The sequence below is a fragment of the Crocodylus siamensis genome, chromosome 1 (assembly GCF_052110815.1).
Source record: "Crocodylus siamensis isolate JL-2025a chromosome 1, ASM5211081v1, whole genome shotgun sequence".
Lineage (NCBI taxonomy): Eukaryota > Metazoa > Chordata > Crocodylia > Crocodylidae > Crocodylus > Crocodylus siamensis.
This window is the reverse complement of record NC_143395.1, coordinates 419,213,835-419,241,786: the sequence shown is the minus strand read 5'-3', so window position 1 is coordinate 419,241,786 and position 27,952 is coordinate 419,213,835. Positions and strand designations below refer to the sequence as shown.

At 55.8% G+C, this 27,952-nt stretch overlaps 1 protein-coding gene across 6 annotated transcripts; it reads right to left on the bottom strand.

Moving 5' to 3' along the window:
• Positions 1–26,391, bottom strand: KCNE3 (potassium voltage-gated channel subfamily E regulatory subunit 3). Of its 6 annotated transcripts, none has more exons than XM_090030899.1 (4): positions 26,262–26,389; positions 24,353–24,451; positions 10,518–10,776; positions 3–9,561 (listed from the first exon to the last, which is right to left on the bottom strand). In XM_090030899.1, the coding sequence occupies exon 4, from the start codon at positions 9,542–9,544 to the stop codon at positions 9,230–9,232; it is 315 nt and encodes a 104-aa protein (XP_089887025.1). In that variant the 5' UTR covers positions 9,545–9,561; positions 10,518–10,776; positions 24,353–24,451; positions 26,262–26,389; the 3' UTR covers positions 3–9,229. The 6 variants fall into 6 exon arrangements, with proteins under 6 accessions (XP_089887028.1, XP_089887024.1, XP_089887023.1 ...); XM_090030901.1 differs by lacking the exon at positions 26,262–26,389 and adding an exon at positions 26,160–26,181; XM_090030902.1 differs by lacking the exon at positions 10,518–10,776 and having other exon boundaries at positions 1–9,558; positions 26,262–26,391.
• Between the last annotated feature and the right edge of the window lie 1,561 nt (positions 26,392–27,952).

Genomic DNA, 27,952 nt, shown 5'->3' with positions numbered 1-27,952 from the left:
TCCAAAAATCAGCGCCCTTTCCGGCGAGAAGACAAACCATCATCCGAGCCGGTCACCACAAGGGGGTGCTGATGGTTTTCTGACAATCATTTTTTGTCAGCGTTGCCAGGCGTACAATAATTAGTGTATTTGTACTTTCATTTCAACCCTTGTACGATAATACGAAAAGTGTTCAAAATGTACGACAATGGTTGATGCAGCCTCTGCAAAACCCAGGTCACTCTCAGGGAGCCTTAACCAACTTTGGGGTTCACTGTCAGTGCTGTCTTACGACTGCTTGCCTCGAAATAAAGAAATGCGTCAACTTTGATGACCCAGTTCTGACTTGCATTCAACTGGAATTTGACAGGGACTAGAGTGAGGGTCAGGAGCATTCGCCATTTATCTTGAACCGCAGACTTACAGCGAGCAATATACAGCAACTGCATAATGATCACATAGCTAAATCTCACTGTGGAATAATACTGCGAGCTTTATTTTAAATGCTATATATAGTCTTAAATCAATAGAAAGCCAACAGGGTTTTGTGCCTGCCTCGTTTGTAAACTCCAGGCGTGTCCCAAATACAGCAAGCTGCAACATAAAGTGTCGCATAAGATTTACAGCGCACAGACCTGAACCGCAAAGCAAAAAGAAAAGAGTAATCATAGTAATAACTTCAGTGTAACCAGTCAGAGAAAGCGCTGAACTAAATGGCATAGCGGGCAGCGTCAAGCAGAGCGGCGCAGGATGTGATGATAACAGTATAAGGCAACATGGTGTTACTTAACACTTATTTGCAGGTTTTTTTCAGGGTATGATCGTTTTTCAGAAAAACATGATAATTGCAGCTTCCAGTAGGATTGTGCCATATTTAAGACCTGGCGGAGTTGTGTGCACATTGCCTCCCGATGTGTCATGTGGATTGATGTGGGTTGTTAATTCTTGAAATACCTAATCCAGTGGCTTGCAACCTTTTTAGACCCAAGGCGCCCCTCACTCAACCGAAGGCTTCCTTGGAAAATGCCAGCTCTAAGCTTTCACTCATTTGACTATGGAAAAAAACAATAGAGCAGTTCTTCTGTTGCAAAGAGCTCAGAAAGCCCCAAACAGATCAACGTGTTTTTAATCCTGTAGACTCCTATTGGAAACCTCTGGGTTTATCTTGTGAGTCGTGAGTAGGTGTTTGCAAGTCTAACAGTGCTAAAATTGCGTGGCGCTCTTCAAAGGGTCTCATGGCACCCGTGGGTGCTGCGGTGCCCCGGTTGAGAACCACCCTAGTCCTTCCTTTAATTCCTGCAGCTAGAAGAGCTGAGTTGGTTCCTGAGGAGCCTCGAAGGACAGGCTTATGCCGGGGAAATTGGCCGGCTACTGCGTAGCACCCATACACCGAAGGGTGTGCTCATACACCGATGACCACTGGCCACGTCCCGTCTCTGGGCTGGTTCCTAGCCGTGATCAATTAGGCAGAGAACGAGGGAGTGTCCGGTATGTGGGTTTATTACTCTGCAGAGGGGTACTCAAAGTCCAGAGAGACAGAGAGATCCCCTGATCTGTGTTCGATAGTACTTTTTATGTTAACAGGTCATACATATGCAAATATAAGTATACATAGGCATAAGGCATATATGCGCGTGCATCTTTGGGGAATTTCTACAAGTCTGGGGTCCTTCTGCGTGCTGTTGCTGGGTTACAGCATGTGGAACAGAGCAAGCCGGAGCCAGCTGAAGTTGGTTAGGTGGTCTCCAAACCTACTGTCAATCAAGGGGGGCGGTTTCAAGCTTCTGCTTTTAAAAAGTCATCTCCTGCTTCCCTTTTTTATTTATGGTTGTTTTTCTTAGACTTATAATTAAGGACCAGGCACAATACCTGCAGTGCCCATCGACCTGCTTCTGTACCGACACGGTCCTTGGGGACGGAAGCGAGGGCGAACAAAGAGGATGTCAGCGGGCGAGGAAGCATGGAGAAAAGCTGGGACACTCCCAGGGGGATGGAGAGGCTTCAGGACCCCTGTGTCCCTGGTGACTCTGCCTGGCCCGACAGCTCTTGGTTTGCACAGCTCAAATCCTGAGACACCCGAGCTTAATCCTCCCTCGCCCCACACAGCAACTACAAGACAAACAGTCCACGCCTCGGCTTCCCCTGTCACCAGCACTGCCCTGCCTGCTCCACCTGTCTCGTGGGAATGCAAACTTTCTCACATCTCCCAGCGCCACATCAAACACAGAGCCACCTCGGTAAACATGCCTCAGCGCCCACAAATCACTGCAACCGCAGCTCTGCGGCTTGTCGACAAAGCCAGCCGTCCCGGGACGAGAGCAACAAAGGTCCCCGTTGTTTGCCTGCCGCAGCGCCCGGCGGGGACAATCCTGGATGCATTGCTAGTTTCTCAAGGGTTTTGTCCCTCCCTGCATGAAATACAGTTCAAACCTGTTCTTATTTTTAAGTAACGCTAGGATCCGGTGACCGCAGCAGAGATCCGGGTGCACACTATTAATACTGCATTTTCTCACTTACAAAAGATACCTCTCTCTCACAAATCGCACCTTTATGATGGTCCACTAATCAAGCTAACGTTTCTTAGGGTGATGTTGATGTCTGCTAGCTGCTCCTGGTCTCTCTCTTCCTACACCACAGCCTAAGCAGGAAAAGGAGAAGTCAGCTGAAGATTAGGCTCTTTCCCTGCTGTATACAGCCGTATCTCTGAAGTCTTTTTTCCCCTTCATGCTGCCTTTTTTAAACTTGTGTTCCATTCTAGGGCATCTTATATGTGAGAAAATACGGCATGTGTGATCTCTGTGGCCATGATTTACCAGGATCGCAATGTGTCAGAGACTGCATGCACGCAGGATAGCAGACAGCCCTGGCCCAAAGGGCACATGGTCTGAGGGGAGGTGCACAGCTGAAGGTCTCTGACCCTGGCTGTGCCTCAGTTTCCCCTCTGCATGAGCGGGACAACCCCACTGCCCTCCTCTGGGAGGTCCTGCAAGCATGTATAAAGGGCTTTGAGGATACCTATGGAGTCCTGTGTTCAGTTTTGGGGCCCCCACTACAGAAAGGATGTGGACACATTGGAGAGAGTCCAGCGGAGGACAATGAAAATGGTTGGGGGCTGGGGGACAGGACTGGTGAGGAGAGACTGAGGGACCTGGGCTGATTGAGCCTGGAGAAGAGGAGACTGAGGGACGATTTGACAGCAGGCTTTACCTCCCTGCAGGGGGCTGCAAAGAGGACGGAGCTGGACTGTTCTCAGTGGGGGGCAGGCGACAGCACAAGGAGCAATGGGCTCAACCTGCAGCAAGGGAAGTTGCAGCAATGGGATCAAGTTGCAGCGAGTTACAATAAGGGAAGTTTAGGTCAGATGTTAGGAAGAATTTTCTTACTGGGAGGGTAATACAATACTGAAACAGGCTACCCAGAGGGGTGGTGGCATCTCCCTCCTTGGAGGTTTTAAGACCTGGCTAGACAAAGCCGTGGTTCGGATGATGCAGTTGGGGCTGGTCCTGCTCTGAGCAGGGGTGGACTGGATGTGATCTCCCAAGGCGCCTTCCAACCCCCATTTTTCTATGCTTGCATACTGGGTGGAAGTCACCTCGCCAAAGCTAAGCATTGTTATATGATCCTTTCCATGGAGCTATTTGAGAGCCATGGCTGAGATAGTTAGTTACTCTAGGACATAGTGTTTATTAATACCATACAGCGAAGAAGTATTTCTGGGGAGGGGAGAGAAATGGAGTGACTTGATCGGCTCCATTCTTGGCTCATCAAACCCAGGACATCTAACAAGGGGCCAGACAGGGAAGGCTGGAGAGACGTAGCAGTAGAAGGTCCAGTGCCCACTGGTAGGGCGGGCACACACATGGCCTTGTGTCTGCATGTAGCACGTGATACCAGTAGGCAAATCACAGGCCTGGTAGGCACCCATCCTTCAATGGGCTTATACTGGGATGAATTTGGTTCAGTGAGTCCAGCAGTTTGAACGGCAGGGGGGAGAAATGGGCATCTCGGAAGCTGATTAGCCCACAGCGAGCCATGTGCTGCTTGGAAGACTCTTCTCCCTTGGGGATGTGAAACAAAATAGACTTTTGTGGGCAAAGTGGGTGGTTTACACCTTCCATAACAGCCCCACTAGCCACTGTGAGAGGTAAGCTACTGATCTGCTCAGGGGTGGCAGCTTCTACAGTCCCAAACATGCTTGCTGCTATTCATCCACACTGCACCGCCCATGGAAATGGAGCTACAGTGCTTCTACAGGGCTGGATGAACACCTTGCTGGCGTCGTTTAACCCCAGTACTCTTTTCTGCCATGGCAGGGGGTCGGACTCGATGACCTGCTCAGGTCCCTTCCGACCCTAGAAACTATGAAACTATAAATCCCTTGAATAAATGGCAATAAAATGCTGAGTCCTATTGCAGCTCGTGAGGGTCAGACAAGAATTAAAGCCAGCTGCGAAGTGCCAGGGCTGCCCAAGAGGAAAGAGCGTTGCAGCCTGAGCGTTGCACCAGGATGGTCTTGGCACCATCTCTGCCCCCGAACAAGGAGCCAGACTCCAGCGCTGTGCCCGCTGGGATGAAGACGCATGTCCACCACGAGCAAAGCTGAGATCCTCGTGGCTGGGCTGGCTCCCGGGAGAGCTCGGTGCTCCGTGTCGGCTCTCTGGACAGTGCCCCAGCTCTGGGACTGGAGGCCATCCACCTGCCTCCGGGAAGGAGCCCCAGCCCCAGCCCCAGCCCCTGTTAAGAACTGAAGAGCCAGGAGTGGCGAGAGGATAACGGGAAACCACCCCCCATTCAGAGCGAGGGGCTGTGAGAGACAGATCCCGGGGTGTCTGACTATCTCAGTGGCTCTAACGCCCTTTCCTATGCTGACGACTTTGAACCAGCCTTTGAACACCCAGAACCACAATCTACCTGCCTCCAAGGCCCCAAGCTCTTAGAGGTTTGTCTTCTGAGATGACAGCGTGGGAATAAGCCCCTACCAGAGCATCGCCGGCGTGCCCCAGGCCCCTCTGCGTGCAGCGGCGCAGGGCAGGAGCACCACTCTTGCCCATCGTCTGTCACGTAGAGCCCAGGCTGCCGTGCTCCCACGGCAAGGGCTGCGAGTGTTCGGACCGTGGATGGAGAAACCCTTGCCCAGTGGCCCGTGGCAGCTCCAGCACCAGGTCCTTTGGATGCTCCGGCACCTCCGCTCCTCCAGGATCCACACCAGCCGACACCAGCCCAGGCACGCAACGCGCCTACGTGCACAGAAAGTCCATCCGAGCGGAAACGAGCGGCTTAACGGGGAAGCAGAGCGTCGCGGCAGGTTAAGCGTCTCGGCTGTCTCCTGAACGCATCTCCATGAATGCTCCTGCTGGGACTGAAAGCCAGAGGTACCCAGCTAGAGGGTCTTCCCCTTCGCTCAGGGTCAAACCGATGCCACTTTTGGGGTCAGGAAGAAATTTCCCCCCATGGTTGGACTGGTATAAGCTGGGAGGTATCCCTCCGTAACGGGGGGCATGGCCCCTACCTGGGATTAACAACCTTTTATTGAAGCAGGACATTGGCCACCACGGTCCCCCTGCTTTTCCTGTGGCAGGTTTGGGTGCTATGTCTTGTCCTGTGTCAGGGTTGGCAGTAGTTTTATGACGGGTTTAGATTGTGGAGTTGTCTGGGATGGTTTGGATAGGGATGATCCTGCCTCAGGCAGGGGGCTGCACGAGATGACTTGTGGAGGTCCCTTCCCCTCCCACTTCTCTACGACTCTATGAATACACTATACAGCGGAGCACGGCCGGGATGTCGTGCCTCTTCAGCACAGCCCTGAGCAGGGGCACGGCAACGCCCAGCGGTCCAAACAGGCCTATTTGTCACATGCGGGGGGACCGTGGGCCTGGATCCACACACAAGCTGCTAGCTCCCTTTGCTGTTACAAGGGGCTATGAAGTGTGCAACAACTGCATACTTGCAGCAATGAGTGACACAGGGATGGGTGTGCAGGTTGAAGGTTAATAACAAGTGCTCCAAGCGGGGCACTGAGCAGAGTGCGCCAGCCAGCACCCGCTGGCTCTCACGAGCCCAAGGAGCCCAGTGAAACTGCCCTGAGCCGTGAAGATGAAGGCCGTCAGCAGGGCCTGAGCCTCCTCCCTGGTCAAGTCGATGGCCAGCTTAGCTCGGGCCAGGAGGTCCTGAGACTTGTAAGGCCCCGGGTGAGGAGGGCACGAACAAAAAGGTGCAAGAAGAGCAGCCCGATGAGGTGGGAGGGCTGCAGGCTGCTGTGCCAGAGGTGAGCATGTGCCAGGATCTCCCGTGGCTGACTCTGGATAAAACGCCTGGGCAGGGGCTGCCCCTCACTGCCCAGGCATGATCAGGAGCCGGGAGGTGCTTCTCAGCACACGGGGGAAAGGACCCTCTGAGAATGGGGTTTACCTCTAGCTTTGCCCCTCTGCCCCTTGCTTGGGGGCTACTGCGCCAGGGGGCTGGCAAAGTCCAGTTGAGGCCGACATTGCCGCTGTCCTCTGAAGCACATGGAGTCAACGAGGAAGACAAGGGCATGGGGGGAGGCTGGTCCAGCTGGTGGAAGTCTTTGGGGCCAAGGGAGGACAGGGATGGGGCACACACTTGTCTGATGGAGCAGCTGCTCATACACGGCTCCCTCCATGGGAGACCAGCAGGTTGCAAAGCCCCACCCCACCGTCCCTCACCAATGCATGCCCCTTTCCCCCCTCCACTCCCATCTGGGCACTCTGATGCCCCTAGAAGAAAAGCCCAATGACCCCTTGTCTCACCCCAGTACCCAGCACACAGCCCTTCCCCCCTGAATGCCCTCTTCACCCATGAGCCCGTCTTGTGCCAATGGGGGACACACAGCCCACTCTTTTTCTCCACTGCAAGACGCTGTTCCTTCCCAGAGACCTCTGCTGCCTGCCCCCCATCCGGACACCACGAACAATACGTTTCCAACAATTATATGATGCCATTTGGACACATTACCCTGCGACAAACCATGCACGTGGCACTTGATTGATTTCCATTTGAAAAATGGAGGGGGGAAGGACCCCTTGGAGAGTCTATAAAGACACCCATTTTAAGCACCAGAAAGGCCCACGAGCCCCTGCCGGTTTTGTCCCAGGGTTGCAAATTATTGGCAGCAAGTTCATCGCATCAGAGGTCCGGTGAGGCTGGTTCAGTAGTAGCAAAACTGGAGGGTGGCCAGGGCTCCTGGAGGGTGGCTGGGAGGTTGGTACGTGATCGGTCCCCAGCGCCTGACTGATCCCTCCCCCCGGGGGTCCCTCCTGCTCGTTGTCGAGAAGCTTGCGTCACCTCTGGCCATGAACCCTGTTGTGGGGACAGTGGGGCACGACTTCCCCCATTGCCTCTCAGCCTGGGATCTTTCTCCTGCCTTGTGGCCTGGTCTGTGTGCAGTTATTTGCACTGTTAGGGGACTGATTCTCAAGTATCCCTATCTGTGTGTGTGTGTGGAGCCTTGGACCAGTCTCCATCCTCTGTGGGATAGCTGGGCCATGGGCAGAAGCACCTTTGTGCCAGTAGAGCCTTCTCCATACTCAGGTGGCCTCCTGTGGCCTGAGGCAGATATGACGGTACCATTAATTTACACAGCAAAGGACACTTCTAGCTTCAAAAGGAGAAACCCCTCTCAGACAGCCTGATGCCACGTAGTGGTCAGACCTGCCTACCAATGCTCCCTAGCCTCCCTTGACCTGTTGTCTCTCGCCTGCCATGACTTAATCATAAGGTCTTTTAAGTGGAGGGCTGCCTCCACAAGCTGGGGTAGCCTCTTGGGTGCCTTTCCTTCAAGTAGAGTCTTTAAGGCTCCCCTGCCCCAAGCTCTATGGGGTGGGTTTCCCCTTTAAGACAACCCCAGTTGTGCCTTAGGGGCAATAATCATGACCTCCAGCTGCCCCTTATAGTCACACCCGTGCCTTACAGATGCCAGTCAGTGTTTGGGGTTGGGGGGCCCTGGCCCTGACTCTGCCCTTGGCCCCTGAAACGTCTAACCTTTGTTGGGGCTTCTGCCTTCCTGGCTTCTCTAGCTGGTCCCCCTAGTCCGAGGTCCACTGTCCCAGACCTCAGCTTCTGCGTCCCAGCCCTGTCTCTCCCTCTTGGCTTTGGGCTCCTGGTCTCATGTGACAGTCCTTAGGGTCCATAACACTCGCTGGGCAGCTTGCACGCTGCTCTTCCCCTGGGGTCCGTGACCCTCTCTGGATGACTCTGTACTGGGTGCCTCTCAGGCACCTCTGTGGCCTCTTTTTTTACCCCTATTAGCATCCAATCCTCCGGTCCAGAACTAAGAATAATAAATATAAGCAAACTGCTTCCACAAAACTTCTCTCCCACTCTGGCTCAATGCCCCGTTGCAAGATATGCTTCCCTCTTAGCTGTCTCAGTCTAACTCTTGCTCTCGTGGGTAGCTTGAGTGTCCACGGGCCTGTTTCCTGCAGCCAGCTTTCCTGGGGAGTGCGTCTCCCTGCAGCATCCAAGGCCAGGCTGCCTGTTGTGGCTCAGGCCTTGGGCTTATTTGCCTCTAAGCCCTGTCCCCTTCCTATCATGTGCATTCCCAACCACACACCCAGCCAGCTTAGCCTGCTGCATGCTTTTAAAATAGCACCCAGGGGAGAGTTGATACCAAATCCCCTGGGGATGTGTCCACTTGGAACAGGACCGAACTCAGCATCAAGCAGCTGTCAGAGGGCTGGCGTGTGACAGCTGACCAGGCAGCAAATGGGTCCCTGCCCTCAAACCCCATTTTCCTCCATCACAGTGAGACGTTTCTGTCTGTGCAGATCCCCTGCCGGGGGTGTCTGCGTTATCCACCAACCTGTAAGGGAAACCAGCCAGCCTCAGGGCTCTTGGGTTGAGCCCCAAAGAGGCAAGTACTTGGCTTGGCAGTGGGGCTTCCTCCCCCAGCCAGATGCCCCTGCCGCTGTCTGGTTGCGAGCCCCATGCTCCTCATCTCTGAACCCATTTAACTGGGTTATTATAAGGCATCCACTGCTGCAGCAGCTGAGAGCTCAGGTCCCACAGTACTTTGCAAGGGCTGCGCACATTTCTGGGGTACACACTTATGACTATGTTCACTGGCCTAAACATGGCTATTCGGGTGACCATAGGCCCTGGCTCTCCCTGGGCCCCACAACATTGTGTGTGTGTCTGGACCCTCCTTGCAACCACAGCTGCGCCCATGCCGGAGAGCAAGAAAAGGGGGCAGGTGGCAGTGGCATGGCACAACCTTGTACCAGTCCTTCTGTGCCTAGATCATGGATACCCTGTTCTTGATATACACGTGGTAGGGGTCGCTCCGCTTGTCCACCTTCTGGGACCGGGTGTAGCCCAGGATCAGGCTCCCTACCGTGGCGGCAAAGAGGATCATGACGAACAAGATGTACATATAGGAGTTGTCATCCTTGTGGGCCAGCTGGGCCTGGCTGCTGTTCTTCCTCTCCGGGGGCTGCTCCGCGGAGCACAGGAGGGCTCCGTGAAGCGTCTGATTCAGGGCTTTCAGCACCACCTGCAGGCTCCGGTACCAGGGCTCCGTCACGTTCCCAGTCTCCATGTCCTTGCACATCCCCAGAAAAACGTCTGCTGGAATAAAAGGGAAGGGAGAAGAAAATTTTCCTGAGATCTGACCTAAGCTTACTTTGCTGCAGCTTCAAGCTATTGCTCCACGTGCTCCTCTCTGCATCAAGAAAGACAAGGTGTCTCCCTCTTCTTCGTGGCAGCCCTTCAAGTATTTGAAGGCTGTTGTTATGTTCCCTCTTAATGGGATGTCCCCTTCCCCCTCACAGATCCTAGAGGGTAAGGCTGGCTAAACACAAGGCACAGGCACGCTGGCGCCCAGGACACCCATCACAGCAGGGAGACTGGGACCACTGCTACTACGGGGAACCTATTTAGGAGTCCTCCTCTCTTCCCCTGTGGCTGCCAGGGGTTGTTGAAGAAGGGACCTCACCCGCCCCGTGCAGAGGGCAGGATGCAAGGAGCTAATGGAGAAACCCTGATGGGAGCCCTGTCTGCACTGGGCCGTGGAGGGGACGGGGCAGGGAGCATCAGCCAGCAGGGTCTCAACCAACTGGGACCCACCAGCCCTGAGGACCGTCACCCCCACACCAAGCTGCCACCGAGCCGTGTCTGTGGTGGGAGCTGGCAGGGCTGAGCTGTCCAGGGGCGCTCAGGATTTCCACGCTCCCCGCTCGCCCACCGAGCTCTGGCCCAAACCTGCAGCGACTGGGGTCCTCCACTGAGGTTTTCCTTGCTCTTCCCCTCTAGGACCCACACCGGGGACACTCAGCCACTGCAGTTACTCAAGAGCAGCCCAGAGATGCTGTTTCCTTCCCCAGGCTGCGGCTGAGCGAGCTCCTGGCACAGCCCGTCCCCGCCGCAGCTGATCTCCAAGGCTGGCCGGCGCACGCGGGGTATCACGGTGCAATGCTGGACAGAGCCGGGCAGCTCCGCTCTGCTCCAGGAGTGGGTGGGCAGGGTGCAGACCTCCCTCCCGCCCCAGGGAAACGGGTACAGGGCTGGGAAGCGGGAATAAATACCTTGTGCTCCCGGAGCTCCTTCCAGCCAAGGTGCCCGGGCTTCTAGGTAAAGGGTCTCATCAACCCCATTCAAGAGGCACAGGGAGACCCCCGGTCATGTCAGGGAGCTCAGGAGTCCCAGGGCGGGCCTCTGGGGCCGGTCGCTGGCAGAGATGCCGACGTCTGGCCTGCCCTGAGACTGGGTTATGCCTCTCCACCCGACGGGCACAGGCAGCAGGGTGGGAGGAGCGTGTGCTCTTGGTGCTGTGTCAGCCCGGTCCTGTGGACAGACAGAGGCGTGAGCTGGCCCGGCTGCTGCCCAGACGTCTCGATTGTGGAGCAGGATCCCGTCTACAGCTCTGCACCCCCTCGCGCAGCCAGCCCCATATGAAGTGCCGGGAGCCAGCCTGGCTCCTGATGCGAGGGGGGGTGTCCAGCAAGCCGGGGGGGTGCCCAGCTCAGCAGACAGCCCAGGACACACACAAACTCATGAAGTCACAGAGAAGCAGGGCTGGAAGGGGCCTGCCGAGGTCGCATCTGGTCCAGCCCAGACCAGCCCTGTCCAAACCAGCCGAGACAAACCCATTATCCAACCTCTGAGCAAAAATCACACAAATCACCCCTGAGACAGCACCCGGCATCACAGGGAAAGCAGGCAGCCAACATCCTGCTCCTACAAAAGGTGGTTAATATATGCTTGAGAGACCCCAGGTACTGGGCTACACCTCCTGCTACAGAGGAAGGCAGGCCCCCATCCCCAGCCCATAACAATTTGATCTGGGAGAAAAATCCCTTCCTGACCCCAAATGCAGCATCAGTCTGACCCTGAGCGGAGGGGCAAGACCCTCCAGCTGGGACCCTCCAGTTTAAGCCCCAGCAGGAGCACTGGCACAGCCCAGTCCCCATCCCCATCCTGGGCTGCAGACAGCACCCAGCGCCTCTGGGCGAGGCTTAAAAGCATCCGGACACATACTACAGAAAAAGGAGATTTTCCCAGAAGAAATCCTGCTAGTAGCACACAGGCATTGCTACACCTACATCATCCCCAACCAGGGGCTGTCCACCCTCCCCTGAACACCCAGTGATGGAGAGTCCACCCCTTCCCTTGTGTCTATCTCCCGGCCTCCCTGCTCTGATCGCGAAGAAGTTTTTCCTGCACAGCTGGACATAGCTAGGCCAGGCCGTGCTGGGCAACCTTGCATGTATTTGGGGCTCGGTCACTGCATGGTGTTGTTTTGTACCCTCCAATATCTATCTCCCCTTCCCCCTTTAACCTCACCCGTCTTCAGCCACTCACCCCTGCCCCTTTTATTTTCAAAAGGGAAGAGAAAGGACAAAGATGTCAAACCAGCTCAGCCCTGACCGCAGGGGAAGGTTCTCCCCGCGGCTTCCTCGTTTCACACCCAGTCCCAGCGCCTGCTCCCCGTCGGGGCCACAGGCAGCCTCGGAGCCGGCCAGCGAGACGGTCAGGCGTTAACCGGTGAGCTGCTGGCCGTCCTCTGCTCCCGAGGACGTGCTGAGAGTCGAGGCCCGGCTCTCCCCGATCCGCTCCTCTCTGTCTCTCTTTGCTTCTCTCACTCCACCACCGGGCACGGGCCGTGCGGCTTCCCCAGTGCTGGCAGGGGGTGATTGGAAAGACAGGACCCTGGCTCCCATGTGTTGTTGGCAAGGCGTTCCCCGGAGCAACCGAAGTGTGAATCCCCTACCCCGGGAGCGCTGGCCTCCCCCGGCCCAGCCGCAGGGCAGCAGTGTTGAGTCTCACAAAGAGCCAGGTGCTGCTCGGGTGGGATCCCCTGGTGCTGCCGCCACCCCCAGGCCTAGCCCCAGTCTCCAAGCAGAGAGAGAGACTTCAGGAGCCAACCTGCACGGTCGAGAACAAAGAAACAAAGACTTTACGGCTCCCCACCGACATCAAACACGAGTCCATTGTAAAGGACACAGACAGGTTTTTGTTCTGCTCTGCAGTCCGCCTCCCTGGTCTGCGATTGCTGGGAGCCTGGCTGCATACCAGCAGCCCCTGGTTAAACATCAACGTCCATAAACGCCACCATAAATGTCATGTCACAGCACTGCACAATAGCAAAGGTGTACAGGTCCAACGCCTGCGAGGGTTAAGTAAGGCTAACACCATGCCCTCTCACCTGCTCTGCATTCAGCTCATGGGATTTGATGCAACGGGGTAACCCTCTAGTTCCCCAATGGGCCCTTGCCCCTGGCAGCAGCTGTATGGTTATGGTCAGGAGGAAGATACAGCCCAGCCCACACAGCAGCTGGCCAGTTGTGCAATGCAGCCTGTGCACGGGACAGAAGATTGCCAGAGTCATGAGATCAGCACCCTTCCTGATGGCCCCTGCGCAGTAAGATCCTCAGCCTCTCTGTAATCCATCCTCTCCATCCATCCCCAGCCTCTCTCTAATCTCCCGTCAGGTATTCAAACGTCCCTCTCAGTCTTCTCTTCTTCAAACTAAGTAACCCTAGTTCTGCTTCAGCCTTTCCTCGTAAGTCTTGCCTTCCTGGTGCCTAGTCGCTGTTGCTCTGTACTGGCTTCTCCAAACTGCCCACATCCTTCTTGAGGCCAAAAACTGGGAACTGGACTCCAAGTAAGGCCCTGGCAGTGTCAAGCAGAGCAGACTATTGCTTCCCTTAATTTGCAAGTGATGCTCCTGTTGATGCACCCAACCCATGATGCTGTTGGCTTTTTTTGCAACAAGAGCACACTGTTGCCTCATATTCAATTTATGCTCCACCATAACTCCCAGATCCCTCCCTGCAGTACTGCAGCCCAGCCAGTCCTTCCCCAGGCTGTATCTGTGTACACAATTATTTCATCCCAAGTTCAGCACTTTGCACTTGTCCTTTTTTAATCTCACCTGATTGACTGCAGACCATTTCTCCAGGCTATCCAGGTCGTTCTGGATCCTAGCCCTATCCTCCAGAGTATCTGCAACTCTACCCCATTTAGTATTGTTTGCAAATTTGCTAAGCATCCACCCAATTCCATCATCCAAATGATTAATGAAGATACTAAACAATACCAGACCCAGAGCAGACTCCCCCCACACCGATACCAGCTCCCAACTAGGCACTGGCCATCGATGACTACTTGTTGAGCAAGATGATCCAGCCAATTATGTATGGACATTACAGCATTTTCATCAAGTCTGTCTTTCCTTAGCATGTTGTGGGAAACGGTGTAAAAAGCCTTGCTAAAGTCGAGGTATATCACATCCACTGCTCTGCTGAGCAACACCTGGCTTTGCAATAAAACACACATTTGTTTCTTTCTGGCAGGACCTTTCTCTTTCCCTGAATTCCCTCCATCTTGTTTCAGCCAAAACTATTTCATGGGACAATAGACTCCTAGGGTTACAAGGTACTTCAAGGGTCTTCTGATCCAACCAAAACACAAGTTTCCCAAAGGCACCATTTTCCCTCTCTGGGACTTATGTCCTGCAATCCCACAGGCTCCTTCACAAAAACTCAGCCCAAACCTAAACACCACCTCCCAGCTCCTCTTTTGCACTTCTTTCTCTTGCTTTTCTCATCATTTTCTGTGTAGAAGTGGAGATAGGAGTATCTCGCCTGCCTTCCCCCAGATGTGAATTCAGCAAAGCTTACTCCACACTGTGAAATGTTGCCCCTCACCCATATGAGCTCGCCCCAAGTTGGATCTCTCGGAACCAGCTCAAACCCAAAAACGCTCAGGCCTGGGTTTGTTAGACTGCAATACCCTCAGCCAGGTAACGTGAGTGAGATACAATAACAGCCATCTTCCTTCCAGCCCCTGAAAGCAAGCCTCCCTGTAATAGGGTGGCCACAATGCCCCTGGAGCCCCCTCAACGCGTGTCAACCTGGCTGTCTTTGGGCAATCCCCCCACCTCCTTGCCTGCCACGTCTTGTTGAAAAGGGAGGCTGCCCCAGGGCTTCCCAAGTCAGAGCTCCTCATGAGCGTCGGTGTTGCTGCCCATTGCCTTAAGGGCCAATTATGTGGACTACATCCTCCCCAATACCCATGCCATGGTGCTACACATACCCGTCAATCCTAACTGCCCCTATGGGCTCCTGGTTCTGTTTGTCCATTACACCAGCTCCAATCTCTCTGAGCTATGGGCATTCAGGCCCCCTCAGTCTCTGGCTGTAGTTCTCCTGACTTTCAGTCCTTCTCCTTAGATCCTGGTCCTGCTCCTAGGCCGCTTGAGACGCCTGGGCTCTCCAGCCCTGGCAGCCTCTGGCTGTGTCCCTTCTTAGCCTTTGGCCCCTCCTGAGCTCTGGCCCCTCTCCTACACCTGTGAGACCTACGGGCACCCTGGCCCTACCTCATCCCTGGACCCTCCAGCTCTTTGCTCAATCCCCGGCCCAACTGGGACCTCCTTACGTCCCCTTAATCCCTTCCACAATGTACCAGAGTTGCATACCACAGCTCAGATGTTACCCAGGAGCCCTGCTGCTCCAGAGCTCCTATCTTCATGACTCTCATGGCCAAACTGCCTGTCCAGATCTAGCTTTGAGCTTATACCTTGCTAGCCCGGCCCCTTGCTGCTTAGGTGACTCCCCTGGTTGCCACCTGAGCCCTCACTGCAGCATCTTCCCCTCCTACATCAACAAGTGCGACTCCCGTGCTGCCCTCCACGGGCTAAGAAGCCCTAAGGGGCACATCTACATGTGCACTTTAAGGCACATTAGCCTATTTTAGTGTGCATTAAATTGTTAATAAAAAGGTACCATTTAGTTAAAGTGCATTAAAGTGCACGTGTAAATAGGCTAATAAGCATTAAGCATCATTTAAAAACCGTGTTTTTTTAGTTAATGCACAATTTCCAAGTTATAGCACCCTCACCGCCATTTTGAAGTGCAGAACACTGAGTACACATGAAGCTGTAGGCACATTAATTAGAGCGGTTCTCAGAGTTGCTCTAATTAAAGCGCCCCTTCACCTCCCCCCCTCCCCCTACCCGCTGGAGTATGTGTACAGTCCAAGCAGGGACTGTGGGAGCGCATGTGAGGACATGGAGCAGTGTCCTGGAAGCCGGGGGAGGTTGGTGAGGGAAACGTGTGGCCTTCACTGGCAAAAAGCCTTGAGCAAGTGTATAGGGAGCTGTGCCTACAGCTGAGAATGATACCCCACCACAGCCACATTCAATCGCCCTCTGCCCCTCACCCAGGCCATCTCATAGAATCAGAAACAATGAGGGCTGGAAGGGACCTCAGGAGGTCATCAAGTCCAACCCCCTGCTCCAAGCAGGACCGGCCCCAACTACATCATCCCAGCCACGGCTTTGTCTACCTGGGTCATCAAACCCTCCAAAGGATGGAGAGTATACCACTTCTCTGGATAACCTGTTCCAGTGTTTTACTACCCTCCTCATGAGAAAGTTTTTCCTAATATCTATCTTCAGACAGATCTGTCTATCTATGCTACAGAGGAAGGCAAACCCCCACCCTCAGTCCATAATAATTTGATCACTACCGAGCAGTACTGGGGGGTAACAAGGAACAGCAGCCACAAGTTGACGGAGAGTAGGTTCAGACTAGACATCAGGAGGCGCTACTTCCCGGTCAGGGCGGCTAGGATCTGTGACCAACTTCCAAGTGAAGTGGTGCTGGCTCCTACCCTGGGAGTCTTCAAAAGGAAGCTAGACAGGCACCTTGCTAGGGTCATTTGACCCGGTACTCTTTCTAGGGGGTCGGACTAGATGATCTGCTCAGGTCCCTTCTGACCTGACCAGCTATGAAACTATGAAAGGGGACGGCTGATGTTACCTGTTGGTAGAAGACGTGCTCTTTTAACAGTCCCCTAGATGTCCCAGGCAGGCGCGCACACAGCTTTGCATGCCCCTGGCAGCTTCCTTCCAGTCGCTGATCAGGCTGTGGCATTTATAAGGGTCCAATATAACCAAGATGTTTCCTCCCCCTGTGGCCCAGCTGCCTCTCGCTCTGATCCCATTGCCAGGAGGAGGGGAGTTGGCTGGCCTATGAGCTATAAGCAGGTAAGCTGCTGATCCTCCAGGTCCTCTGCAAGCAACCCACTTCCAGGAAGACAGAGAGGAATTACACAGGTGAACTGCACCTCTGACACACCTTTCATCAGAGGGTGCAAAGCAAGAATTAAGTCTCCTTCGCTGCCCTCCGGCTATGCGGACTGTCACGCCAGTCAGGCACAAAGAGGATCTTGCCCAAGGTCACCCCGTGAGTCAGTGACAGTCAGCAGCAACAAGGGATGAACAGTCCCTCCCACTGCAGCCTCGGTACTTGACCCTGGATCCCTTTCCTTGCCCCGCTTGGCCCCTGCTGTCTTTAACATTGCGTGTCCATACAAATCGTAGGGTCAGCAGGGACCTCAAGGCCCACCTGGTCCAACCCCCTGCACGAAGGCAGGAATGCAGCTCCTAAATCACCCCTGTCCAATGCTTATCCAGCTTATCCTTGAAACCCACCATCAAAGAGACTGCCACCACCCCCAGTTCAGCCTGTCGCGCTGCCTCCCCGCTCCAACAGCAAGGGGATTTATTCCGACCTCTCATCTTAATCTGCTTGGCTGCAATTTCAAGCTAGTGTTTCGAGCCCTGCCCTCTGCAGCAAGGAGAACTGTTGTTCTCCCTCTTCCTTATGGCAGCCCTCCAGATAGTTGAAAACTGCTACCACGTCCCCACCTTAATCACCTTCCCTCTGAGCTAAACATGCCCGGCTCTCTCAGCCTCTCCACGTCCAGCCCCAAGACATGGAAGATATCAAAATCCAGCGCTTCCAATGGGAAAACCCCAGCCAAAAGATGCAGTTGGCCCAATAAATCGCCCACAAAAATCCTTGCCTCTCACATCCCAGCTCCTTTATTATGGCTGTCGCCTCCCTCTAGAACCTCCCCAACTTCTGCACGTCCTTCATCAAATGTGAAACCCAGAACCGCACACAGTAGCCTAGTGCGGCCTAATAAGCGCTGGGTAGAGGTGCTACCACTTCCCAAGTCCTACAGCCAATTCTCCTGTGGTTGTAGCCCAAATCTGCATTTCCATTTTTTTTGCTGTTTTCACAGCTTGTGCTGTGCATAGGAAGAGATCAGGGACTGGAGCAGACCACTGCAGTGCTGCCCAGCAACACCAGCTTTCACGCCACCTGCATCACAAAGCTGCACCAGGTGTGGACACAATACAGAACAATTACGCCGAGTAACTTACTCCAGAGTTTACTCCGCAGTAAATCAACTCTGCATTTATCTACCTCTCCCGAGCTGCCCGCAGTAGATGCTGTCACAGCACTTCGCCCCTCGGAGGTGAGAGAGCTGAGATGCGCTGAGCAAACAACTATACCAGGGATGAATCAGGACCAGGTGCACAACACTTACCATGCAATAAGTCACCTCAGGATAAAGGTCTCCTCCTCTTATGCCACAGAGCCAAGTCAGTTGACTGAGTAAAATATGCTGCGTCTCTTCACCCTACATTGCACATAGAGATAACAATATCACCCTGGACTAGAGATCGGCGGAGTATCGGCCCGCAACAGCCCGGGGGCATGGGAGTGTCAGGCCACCGGGTGAAGCACCTTTTACATCGTCTTGGCCACCTCCCAGACATGGGCAGAGGAGGCTGTGGGTTCGTATCACAAGCAGCACTTTCCTTAAGGCTGTAGTCCTCAGCACTGGATGCAGCGTGGCAGGAGGTACTGAGACCTGGCTCAATGAGCTCCCTATTAACTGAACATCGTGCCGGTTGATCTTTCAGCTCAGAGTATTGTGGCTCATGCTTCTAGGCACAATCCTGCTGGCGGCTGGTCCACCCCAGGGGTACGGTCCAAGAGGTAGCTGGGCAGGGAGCTCGGCCAGGCTACCCTCTAAATCTCAGGGTGAGCCTCCTCCCAGAGGAAAAGGCCACTTAGCCCCAGGTCAGTCATGGACACTGTGGTCCAGCTGCACTGGGGAAGCGAGTGCCAAGCTACATAAAAATCACAGAGCAGCGGGGCTGGAAGGGACCTCCCGAGGTCACGTCTCGTGCAACCCCCAAGATCAGCCCTACCCAAACCATCCCCGACAAAGCCGTCATCTGAACTCTTTGTAAAACTACCATCATCCCTGACACAGCACAAGACATCGCACCTGAACCTGCCACAGATAAACCAGGGGGATCACAGCAGCCAACATCCTGCTTCTGTAAAAGGTTGTTAATTTGCACCCAAGAGATCCCGGGTAAAGGCCATGCCCCCGCTATAGAGGAAGGCGAACCCCACCGCTCAGTCTAGGCCAATCTGATCGGGGGAAATTCCTTCCTGACCCCAAATGTGGCATCAGCCTGACCCTGAGCGGAGGGGCACCCTCTAGCCAGGACCCAGTGGGGGTGGTCCCAGCATCGGCACAGCCCGGTCCCCACCCCCAGCCTGGGCTGCAGCAGCACCCAGCGCCTCTGGGGGAGGCCTAAAACCCCACTCACACATGGAGCAGAAATGGGAGGAGGATCAACCAGCAAAGCCCAGAAGTCTGGGCAATCCCCATGGTAGATATGCCTAGATCACCCCCAACCATGATTGCACACTGTCCTCCCCATAGCCTTGCACTGGAGAGACCACCAGGAGCTGAAAGGAGGACAGCGCATCTAACCCCTCACTTGTGCAAAGGGGCGTGTTGTGAATCTAGCACTGACACCACTGACCTCATCTCACGCGGCAGCCTAGAAATCACAGAAAATGAGGGTGGAAGGGAGCTCAGGAGGTCACATGTACTCCAACCCCTGCTCCAAGCAGGACCAGCCCCAACTGCATCATCCCAGCCACGCCTTTGTCTAGATGGGTCTTCAAAATCGAAGAATGGAGAGTCCACCACCTCTCTGGGGAGCCTGTTCCAGTGTTTTACTACCCTCCTAGTGAGAAAAATTCTTCCTAATTCTCCCTACCTCAACTTCCCTTGCTGCAGCTTGAGCCCATTGCTCCTTGTCCTGTCGTCTGCCCCCACTGAGACCAGCCCAGCTCCATCCTCTTTGCACCCCCCTGCAGGGAGGTGACGGCTGCTATTCAATCCCCCTCACTCTTCTCTTCTGCAAACCAAATCAGCCCAGTTCCCTCAGCCTCTCCTCACCTATCAAATCCCGCCTCGGTCTTCTCTTCTGCAGACAACATCAGCCCAGTTCCCTCCTCTCTTACCAGTCATGCCCCCCGACCCCCAGCCACCCTCCACCAGACTCTCTCCAATGTGTCCACATCCCTTCTGTCCTGGGCCCACAGCTGGACACAGGACTCCAGATGTGGCGTCCCCAGTGCCGAACAGAGGGGAGGAATCACTGCTGGCACCGCTCTGACCAGTGCAGCCCCTCAGCCCGCCCCAGACCCCAGCTGCTGCCTCAGGGCAACGAACGAGCCTGCGAGTCGTGACCAAGCGCCGAGCAAGCCCGGCTCCACCTAAGCCGCTCCGCCGGGCTGAGCACCCTGCTTCCCGCCAAGGTGCCTCCAGCTCAGCGGAGAATCGCCTCCTTTTCCTCCGGGTCCAGCTCGCGAGCTCCTGAATGCCCCAGCTGTTACCTGTCAGGTAAACCGACACCGCAGGACGTCAACAGCTCGGGGCCAGCGCTGCCTCCGGCGCTCCCTGGGCTTATTGCTGTCATCCGCTTCCTTAAGCCCCAGGGAGGTTTGCAGGAAGGAGGCGCGCACGGGCAGCGGGCACAGGGTCCCAACCTGCTCCGCTGCCCTTGCCCGGGACCGTTTTAACCGCGACCTCCTGGCTCGCTGCGGCTCAAAAGCCTCCGTGTCAGCGGACCACAATGCTCCTCCGTCACCATCGTGTGGCTCTGGGGGCTCGGCGTCCTGGGAGGGGCGCGGGGCGCCCGTCTCGCTGGTGGGCAGCTCCTGCGGTGCTGGGCGCACCCCGAGGTGCTGGGCGGCAGGTCTGGGAGGACCTGGGAGGAGCGGGGGCATCAGCCGGGGGCTCGCGCTGGGTGCGGAGCTGGCTGGACTTGGTGACAGGAAGGCTGGGTTGTGCCGGCTGATGTGGAAACTCGGGTGTGGACGGCAAAAGGCAACTTCCCTCGTGAAACTGCAGCGTGAGCCAGGCCTGGGGCCGGGGAGAGGAGCTGGGCGTCCTCTCACCCTACCCGTCCCGTTCTCCCCCGGATACCAGCTCCATCTGCCCACTTGTCCTCTGCCCTCAGCCCCAGCGGGTGCCAGCTGCTTTCCTCAAGATGCACCTATTCTGCGAGGGCCCAGGCAGCAGCTGAGGCCCTAGACTGGAGTCAAGTGGTCGGGTTCGACTCCCAGGTCTGCCATCCCACCGGTGTGCAACGCCTGTTTGGGCTTTGGCTGTAAATTCACTGGGGCAGGGACCGCTTCTGCCAAGCTAGCTGCTACGGCATTGGAAATAAGGGTGCTGCTAGGCTTATGCTGTCCACGTCTACACATGCATTCATGGACTTTTCCTAATGCACATTAAATGTAGCATCTCCAATGTGAGGTACTGAATTGATACACAAGTGGCTGCTTTAATGCACTATAGCGCAAATGTGTGCTTTTTTTGGTGGTGCTTAGTACCCAGTAGCCTGCTTTACTGAGCATTAGCGTAATAACACACTTTTTAACATGCCACCTTAATGCACAGTAAAATAGGCTATTGTGCATTAAAGTGCACGTGTAGACGCACCCACTGGGTTGCTGTGAGGGTCACGCTGGGTTGGGTAAGAGTGGAAAGCCCAGGATGGTGGTTGCTCAGTGCAGTTGTGCAACTCTTAAGATCCTGGACCGGAGCCACCAGGGCTAGGGTGCGCTGTGAGAAACTGAGTAACAATCACCATGGAAACTGGATTTTGATTTTGATCCTGCAATGGAAAGTGATCCAGACTGGTTAATCTGCCCTCACTGGGTGCCCTGTTCTGTTGCCAGCTTGGGGTGGTGCCACAACGCCCCACCCTCTCTCTAGCAGAGCAGTCCAACTCCCAGGCCCTTTTCATACTGCCTGCAAAATCTCCAGTTCAGTTCCACGGCGCCTGATCCCGGCTGGACAGGCCGGCACGAGCTCCGCATCTCCCTGACAGCAGAGCTCCTCTGGCTGCAGCAGCACTGGAAGCGCGTGTGTAGACAAGACCCAGGTGTTTCCACACCATGTGAGCACCGAGCACGGCTCTCATTACGATCAATGGGTCCAGAGCACAGCGAAGGTTGGGCAGGAGCTAACGAGATGAAGTTCAGTGCTGACAAACGCAAGGTGCTGCACCTCAGGAGGAATCATCAGAAACACAAATGCAAAATGGGTGACCCCGGGCAGGATGGCAGCACTACGGAGAAGGAACCGGACGCCTTGATAGATCACAGACTGAGCACGTGTGCGCAGCTGCACAAAAGGCGCGTGCAATTCAGGGATGCATCAATAGAAGCATTAAGTGCAAGACACGGGAGGTGATAGCGCCTCTCTATTCGGCACTGGTTCGTTAGGCCTCGTTTGATATTGCGTGCAGTCCTGGGCTCCACATTTTAACAAGGGCATGGAGAAGGTGGAGAGGGTCCAGAGGCAGGTGACAAAAGTGATAAAGGTCTTGGAAGGCAAGGCATAGAGGAGAGGAAGAAGGAGCCAGGCATGTTCAGCTTGCAGAAAAGGTGCTTAAGAGGGGACTCAACAGCAGTCTTCAAATACCGCAAGGGCTGCTGTAAAGAGGAGAAAAAGCACCTTTGCTCTCTTGCTGCAGAGTAGGCCACAGACCAATAGCTTGAAGTTGCAGCAAAGCAGGTTTAAGCTGAATATCCAGAAAAACATTTTTACAGTCGGAGCAGAGAGGCCGTGGGACAGATGCCCAGGGAAGGGGTGGGCTCTGCAGCGCTGGAGGGGTTCAAGAAGTTGGACAGCCCCTGGTCAGGGATGATCTACGTGCAGCGATGCCTGCAATTAAGCCTTCCTCAGAGGCGCTGGGTAGTGGCTGCAGCCAAGACTGGGGATTGAGCCTGGGCTGTGCCAATGCTCCTGCTGGGGCCTCGAGTCAGAGGGTCTGCTCGGCGTCCGACCAGTCCGGAAGGGATTTTACCCCATGTTCAGACTGATACAGAAAGGGGGGGGGGCCCTACCAGCATGCTCAGAGCAGCACCAGTCTGAATCTGTCCCCCCAGGCAGCGACCCGGGGGCTCAGCCTGTCTGGGACTTGCAAAACTGGGGTTTCCAGCCTGGGAACACGAGGGACATTGGGAATCTGGGGAGCCTGTTAAAGCCCATCCCCAACGGAGGGGATGTCTGACATTACAGGGATGGGAGCAGTTAGCCTTGTGGGGCTCCTACCCAGATTCCAGGGCGTGTGCAAGTGTGTGTGTGTGTGCATGCACAATCCCCTTCACACCCACATCACCCGGTCTTTCTTGCCCTCTTGTGGCTGATCCACAACTCACACAAAAGGCATCCTGTTAAACTGAATTAGCCAGTGCCCGTTAACAAGGTTTGCGTGGACAGTGCGAGCTGCGGTGAAACCCGCCGCGCCGGGCTGGTCAAACAACAACTTCTTCTGTCAGCACGAGGACTCCAGCTAAACCTCTTCCGCCCGCATTTTTAAGGTCTTCAAAATACCCGCTTTTACCCTAGTGTCACCAGGGGACACCTAAAGCCCGTCTCTTGAAGTGTTCAGTGTGGAAAGCCCAGTCCAACCCCACCGATGGCCCAGGTGGGGTCACATTACAGGTCCCCAGAAACCGTCACCTCAACGCGACACCCCCGCAAAATATTTTCAAACCACCCCAGATCTCCCAGCCCCGCCACACCAAAGTTCTCTGTGACAGCAATGATGCATCGCAGATCCTTTGGCTCGGAAATCACGAGCCCTTACGGCTGGAGAGAAAGGAGACTCTCCATCTGCTGGCAGCGGTATAGGGACTCTGACCCTGTTACGTGGCTCCGATTCCAGCCAGCAAAAGGCAGCAGAGGGAGGACGTGAGGGTAAAGGTTTGTTATTCCCCCAGTTCTCTCTTTCCTCGTGCGCTTGGCTTCGCAGCTCTCCTGGAGAATTGAATGCACCTGGACTCCAGGTACCTCCCCCCCCCCCCCCCCGAGAGCGAGAAGCATGGCCCCTCCGGCCGGCCGCCGCGACAGGGGGCTCCGTGGGAGCCGTGCCGGCAGACGGAGGCAGTGACTCTTCCCCTCTGTTCAGCACCGGGGAGGCCACATCTGGATCCTGTGTCCAGCTGTGGGCCCCCCACTACAGAAAGGATGTGGACACATTGGAGAGAGTCCAGCGGAGGACAAGGAAAATGGTCGTGGGGCTGGGGGGCATGACCGGTGAGGAGAGGCTGAGAGAAATGGGCTCATTTAGTTTGCAGAAGAGAAGAGCGAGGGGGATTGAATAGCAGCCTTCACCTCCCTGTGGGGGGTTGCAAAGAGGATGGAGCTGGGCTGGTCTCAGTGGGGGCAGACGACAGGACAAGGAGCAATGGGCTCAAGCTGCAGCAAGGGAAGTTGAGGTTGGATATTAGGAAAAACTCTTAGTATGAGGGCAGCGAAGCACTGGAACAGGCTCCCTAGAGACGTGGTGCAGTCTCCATCCTTGAGAGTGTGAAGCCCCGGGTAGACAAAGCCTTGGCTGGGATGATGTGCTAGGGGCTGGTCCTGCTCGGAGCAGGGGGTTGCACTGGATGCGACTCCCGGGGTCCCCTCCACCCTCACTGTCCGAGTCTGCGACTCCACACCGGACGGCACCGACCGCTCGGTCTTGGAAGGAAGGAGCCGGGCAGCGGACGAAGCTGGCGCTCTCCTGGCCCAGGAGGAAACGTCTTTGCAGGAAGCTGAGCCCGGGAAGAGGGAGGGCGCCTTCCCACCCCAGCCCTGAATCCACACAGGTTTGCCCACACACCCGTGCAGGTCTCGGGTCACCCACCGGCCCTGCGGGACCGCCACACCGCACCGCGGCCACGCTCACCTGGGTGCGGGAAGGACGGCGCGCTACGGCAGCGCCGCGAGGCGAGCAGGACGGTCCCAGGAGGATCCGGGGGGTGCGAGGCAGCCGGACGGTGACGCGCTGCGTTGGACAGGGGAGAGCCCCGTTGTCTCCCTGCAGCCAGGGAAAGGCGGGGGCAGGCGGCTCCCATGGGCCCCGAGCGGGAGCCAGGAGCCACCCACGGGCGCAACTGGCCACCGAGCTCCTTCCCTGGGCACACACCACCCCTCCCACACACACACTCACCCCGGGACACACAACACCCTATCCCTAACACACACGCGCTCAACCCTGGGACACACAACCCTTGCCCCAACACACACACACTCACCCCTGGGGCACACAGCACCCTATCCCTAACACACACGCGCTCATCCCCCGGTACACACAACCCCTGCCCCCAAACGTACACACATGCATCCCCTGGGACATACAACCCCCACCCCTAACACACATGCGCTCACCCCTGGGACACACAACCCTTGCCCCTAACACACATACACTCACACTCACCCCTGGGACACACAGCACCCTATCTGTAACACACACATGCTCGCCCCCCTGGTATACACAACCGCTGCCCCTAACACACACACACACACTCATCCTCAGGACACACAACTCCTGCCCTTAACAAACACATATACTTACACCCCTGAGATACACAACACCCTACCCCTAACACACAACACACCTACTCGTAACACACACAAGCTCACCTCCAGGACACAACCCCAGGCCCTAACACCGCCCCCCCCAGGGACTCACAACTTAACGCACACAGTCACACCCCTGAGATGCACAACACCCTATTAGTAACACCCCCCCAGAGCACACAACCCCTGCCCCAACACACACATACACACACACACCCCTGAGATATACAACACCTTACCCATAACATACACACACTCACCCCCAGGACACACAAGCCCTACCCCTAACAGACATGCTTACCTCCAAGGCACACAACACCCTATCTGTAACACACACACACTCACCCCACTAAGACGCACAACCCCTAACACACACACACACGCTTATGCCCCTCAGACATATAATTCCCTACCCTAACACAAGCGCACATTTATACCACTGAGACGCACAAGCCCTAACACACAAGCACACGCACTCACAACCCTGAGACCCACACCCCCTACGCCAACACACACTCACACCTCTGAGACACACTGTTCCTAACATGAATGCATACACACTTACAAACCTGAGGTACACAGCTCCCTACCCCTAACACACTGACATACAAACACACAATCACACTGCTGGGATGCACACCCCCTAACACACACACACACACACACACACACACACTCACAACCCTGACATGCACAGCCCCCTCGCCCTAACTCAAATACATATCCCCACACCCCGAGACCCACAACCCCTACCCCTAACACCCCCCCAAAGCCCCCCTTAACACACATGCACACTGACGGCCCTGACAAACAACCCCTGCATCCTAGCACATGTGCAGACACACACACCTGGCACACACAACCCTTAACAAATACATACATATACACTCACACCTGAGACACCCAACCCCTATTGGCAACACACATACACACACCTGACAACCCCGCCCCCCGGGACACAGCCCCTAACACACGCATACATCTCTGAAACACAGTCCTTTACACACACACATACACTCACCCTGGGGCGAACAACCCCCACCAGTCAGTCACACGCTCACACCCTGGGACGTACAACCCCTCCCTCTAACACACACACCTGAAACACCCGCACTCACACCACCTCTACCTACCCCAGCGCGCGCACGCACACAACCCTGAAGCACGCAGCATTTAACACCCCCCCGACACACAACCGCTGCCCCTAACACCCCCGGGCACACGCGCACGCTCACCCGCGCCGCGCGTGGGGGGCGGAGCAGCATCCCCACCCCGCCCCGCCCCCGGCCCGGGCTACTCGTGGCTCCCGGGCTCCCGGTTGGTGAGGCCAGCGGGGGGCGGGGCGGGGGCGGGGCGGGGCGGAGACGCCTGCGCGGGGGGGAGGGGGCCGAGGGGCGGGGACTCGCCTCGCCCCTTCCAGCGCATGCGCTCCCCGCCCCCGCCACTGGGGGAGCAGTCGCTCCCGGGCGTGTCCCTCGGCGCGCCCCGTCCGGCCCGGCCCGGCCCGCCCGCAACGTTTTCCGGGAAGCCCCGGCGCCCCGCGGGCTCCTCAGCAGCCGGGGCTCGCGGAGCAGGCGCCGGCGGAGCTCGGGCTCCCCGCAGCCGCGGCGGGGGGCCGGCCTGGTGACGCCCTGCGCGTTGGCGCGGAGCGCTTCGGACAGCGCGTGGCCCCTCCTGCCCCCGCCCGCAGCCCCCGGTGGGGTTTGCACAGGCTGCGCGGACCCGGCAGGGTGACCCGCGCCCCCCCCGGGACGGGGCGGCTCCTACACTCCTGACTAGCTCGGGAGCGGAAGCAGCTTCCAGGGGGCAGATGCGGAGAAGGCTCGGCCTGGCGTTATGAGGGAAGAAGAGACGGCGTCCTTCTGACAGCTGCGGAGCTAATACAACAAACAGCTTCGAAGATTATATTTTGCCTAGTGTGTCGGGTTTTTTCAACTCACAATCTAGTAAAATAAATACAGCAAATGAATGCACGTTCCACTAGGGTTGTATTTACTTTTCCTTCCACTGAATGATACAGCTCTAGACCCCTAGCGCGTCAGTAAAGCTTCTAGTTTCGTTTTACCTGGAGAAAAATATGTGTTGTCTTATACGCACACCATCTGCACCCCACTTTTCAAAATGCTAGATCCACCCATGGGTTCAGCCCTCTCCCAGGGGGTGCTGCATCCTTCCCTACAGCTTCCTACAAGCAAACATGCCCTTGCTGGCTTGGTTGGGCAACCAGCAGGTGCTTTGCTTGTCCCAGGGTAAACCACTTTACCGTGGGGCAAAGCGCAGTGCCTCTCTTCTGGATGTCCGTGGCCTTCTACAGGCATTCAGTTTCTCCTGGGAGAATCGCTGCTCTACCAGGAGAAACCGGGGTTGGGCTTTTTCTTGCAGAGTAAAAACGATTGCTCCAAGGGAAAAATAAGATGGGAACAAGCAGGGTGAAATCATCCCCCCAGTTTCTTTGGTGAGGGCAAATTTCTGCATGTGCTACGCTGACTAAGTTTTCTACCAGGAGAACAAACCTGGGAGATTTCTCCCAGATTCTTTGAATGTGTGTAGGCAGTGGCCACTGTCCTGTGATAATCCCTTTTATTTCAGGGCCCCTTGTCTTGTGTCCCCTTCAGACATCCGTGGCCATTGCCATGGGTGGATCTGGGATTTTGAAGAGCGGGGTACAGGTGGTGCGGTGCATCGTCACATATAACACAACACGCACCGTTCCCCCGTTAGATGAGAAGCTTTACTAACACGCTTGGGGCCTCGGGCTGAATTATTCAGCTTCGAATTGAACCTACAACAAATATAACACCATTGGTGGGGATGTGAAGTAGGAGCTCCATGACCAGGAGCAGCGAACAGGCAGCGGCAGGGCAGAACAAAGGCGAGCTGGATGGGTCGCACATCCAGGCTATTAGAAAGAAGAGTGGGTGGTTAA

Coding starts and splice junctions, on each gene's coding strand:
- KCNE3 (XM_090030897.1), bottom strand. CDS start 24,521: ATGGGAGCCGCCTGCCCCCGCCTTTCCCTGGCTGCAGGGAGACAACGG. Junction 9,559..24,352: donor GCCGTCCTTCCCGCACCCAG/GTGAGCGTGGCC, acceptor TTATTCCAGCAG/ACGTTTTTCTGGGGATGTGC.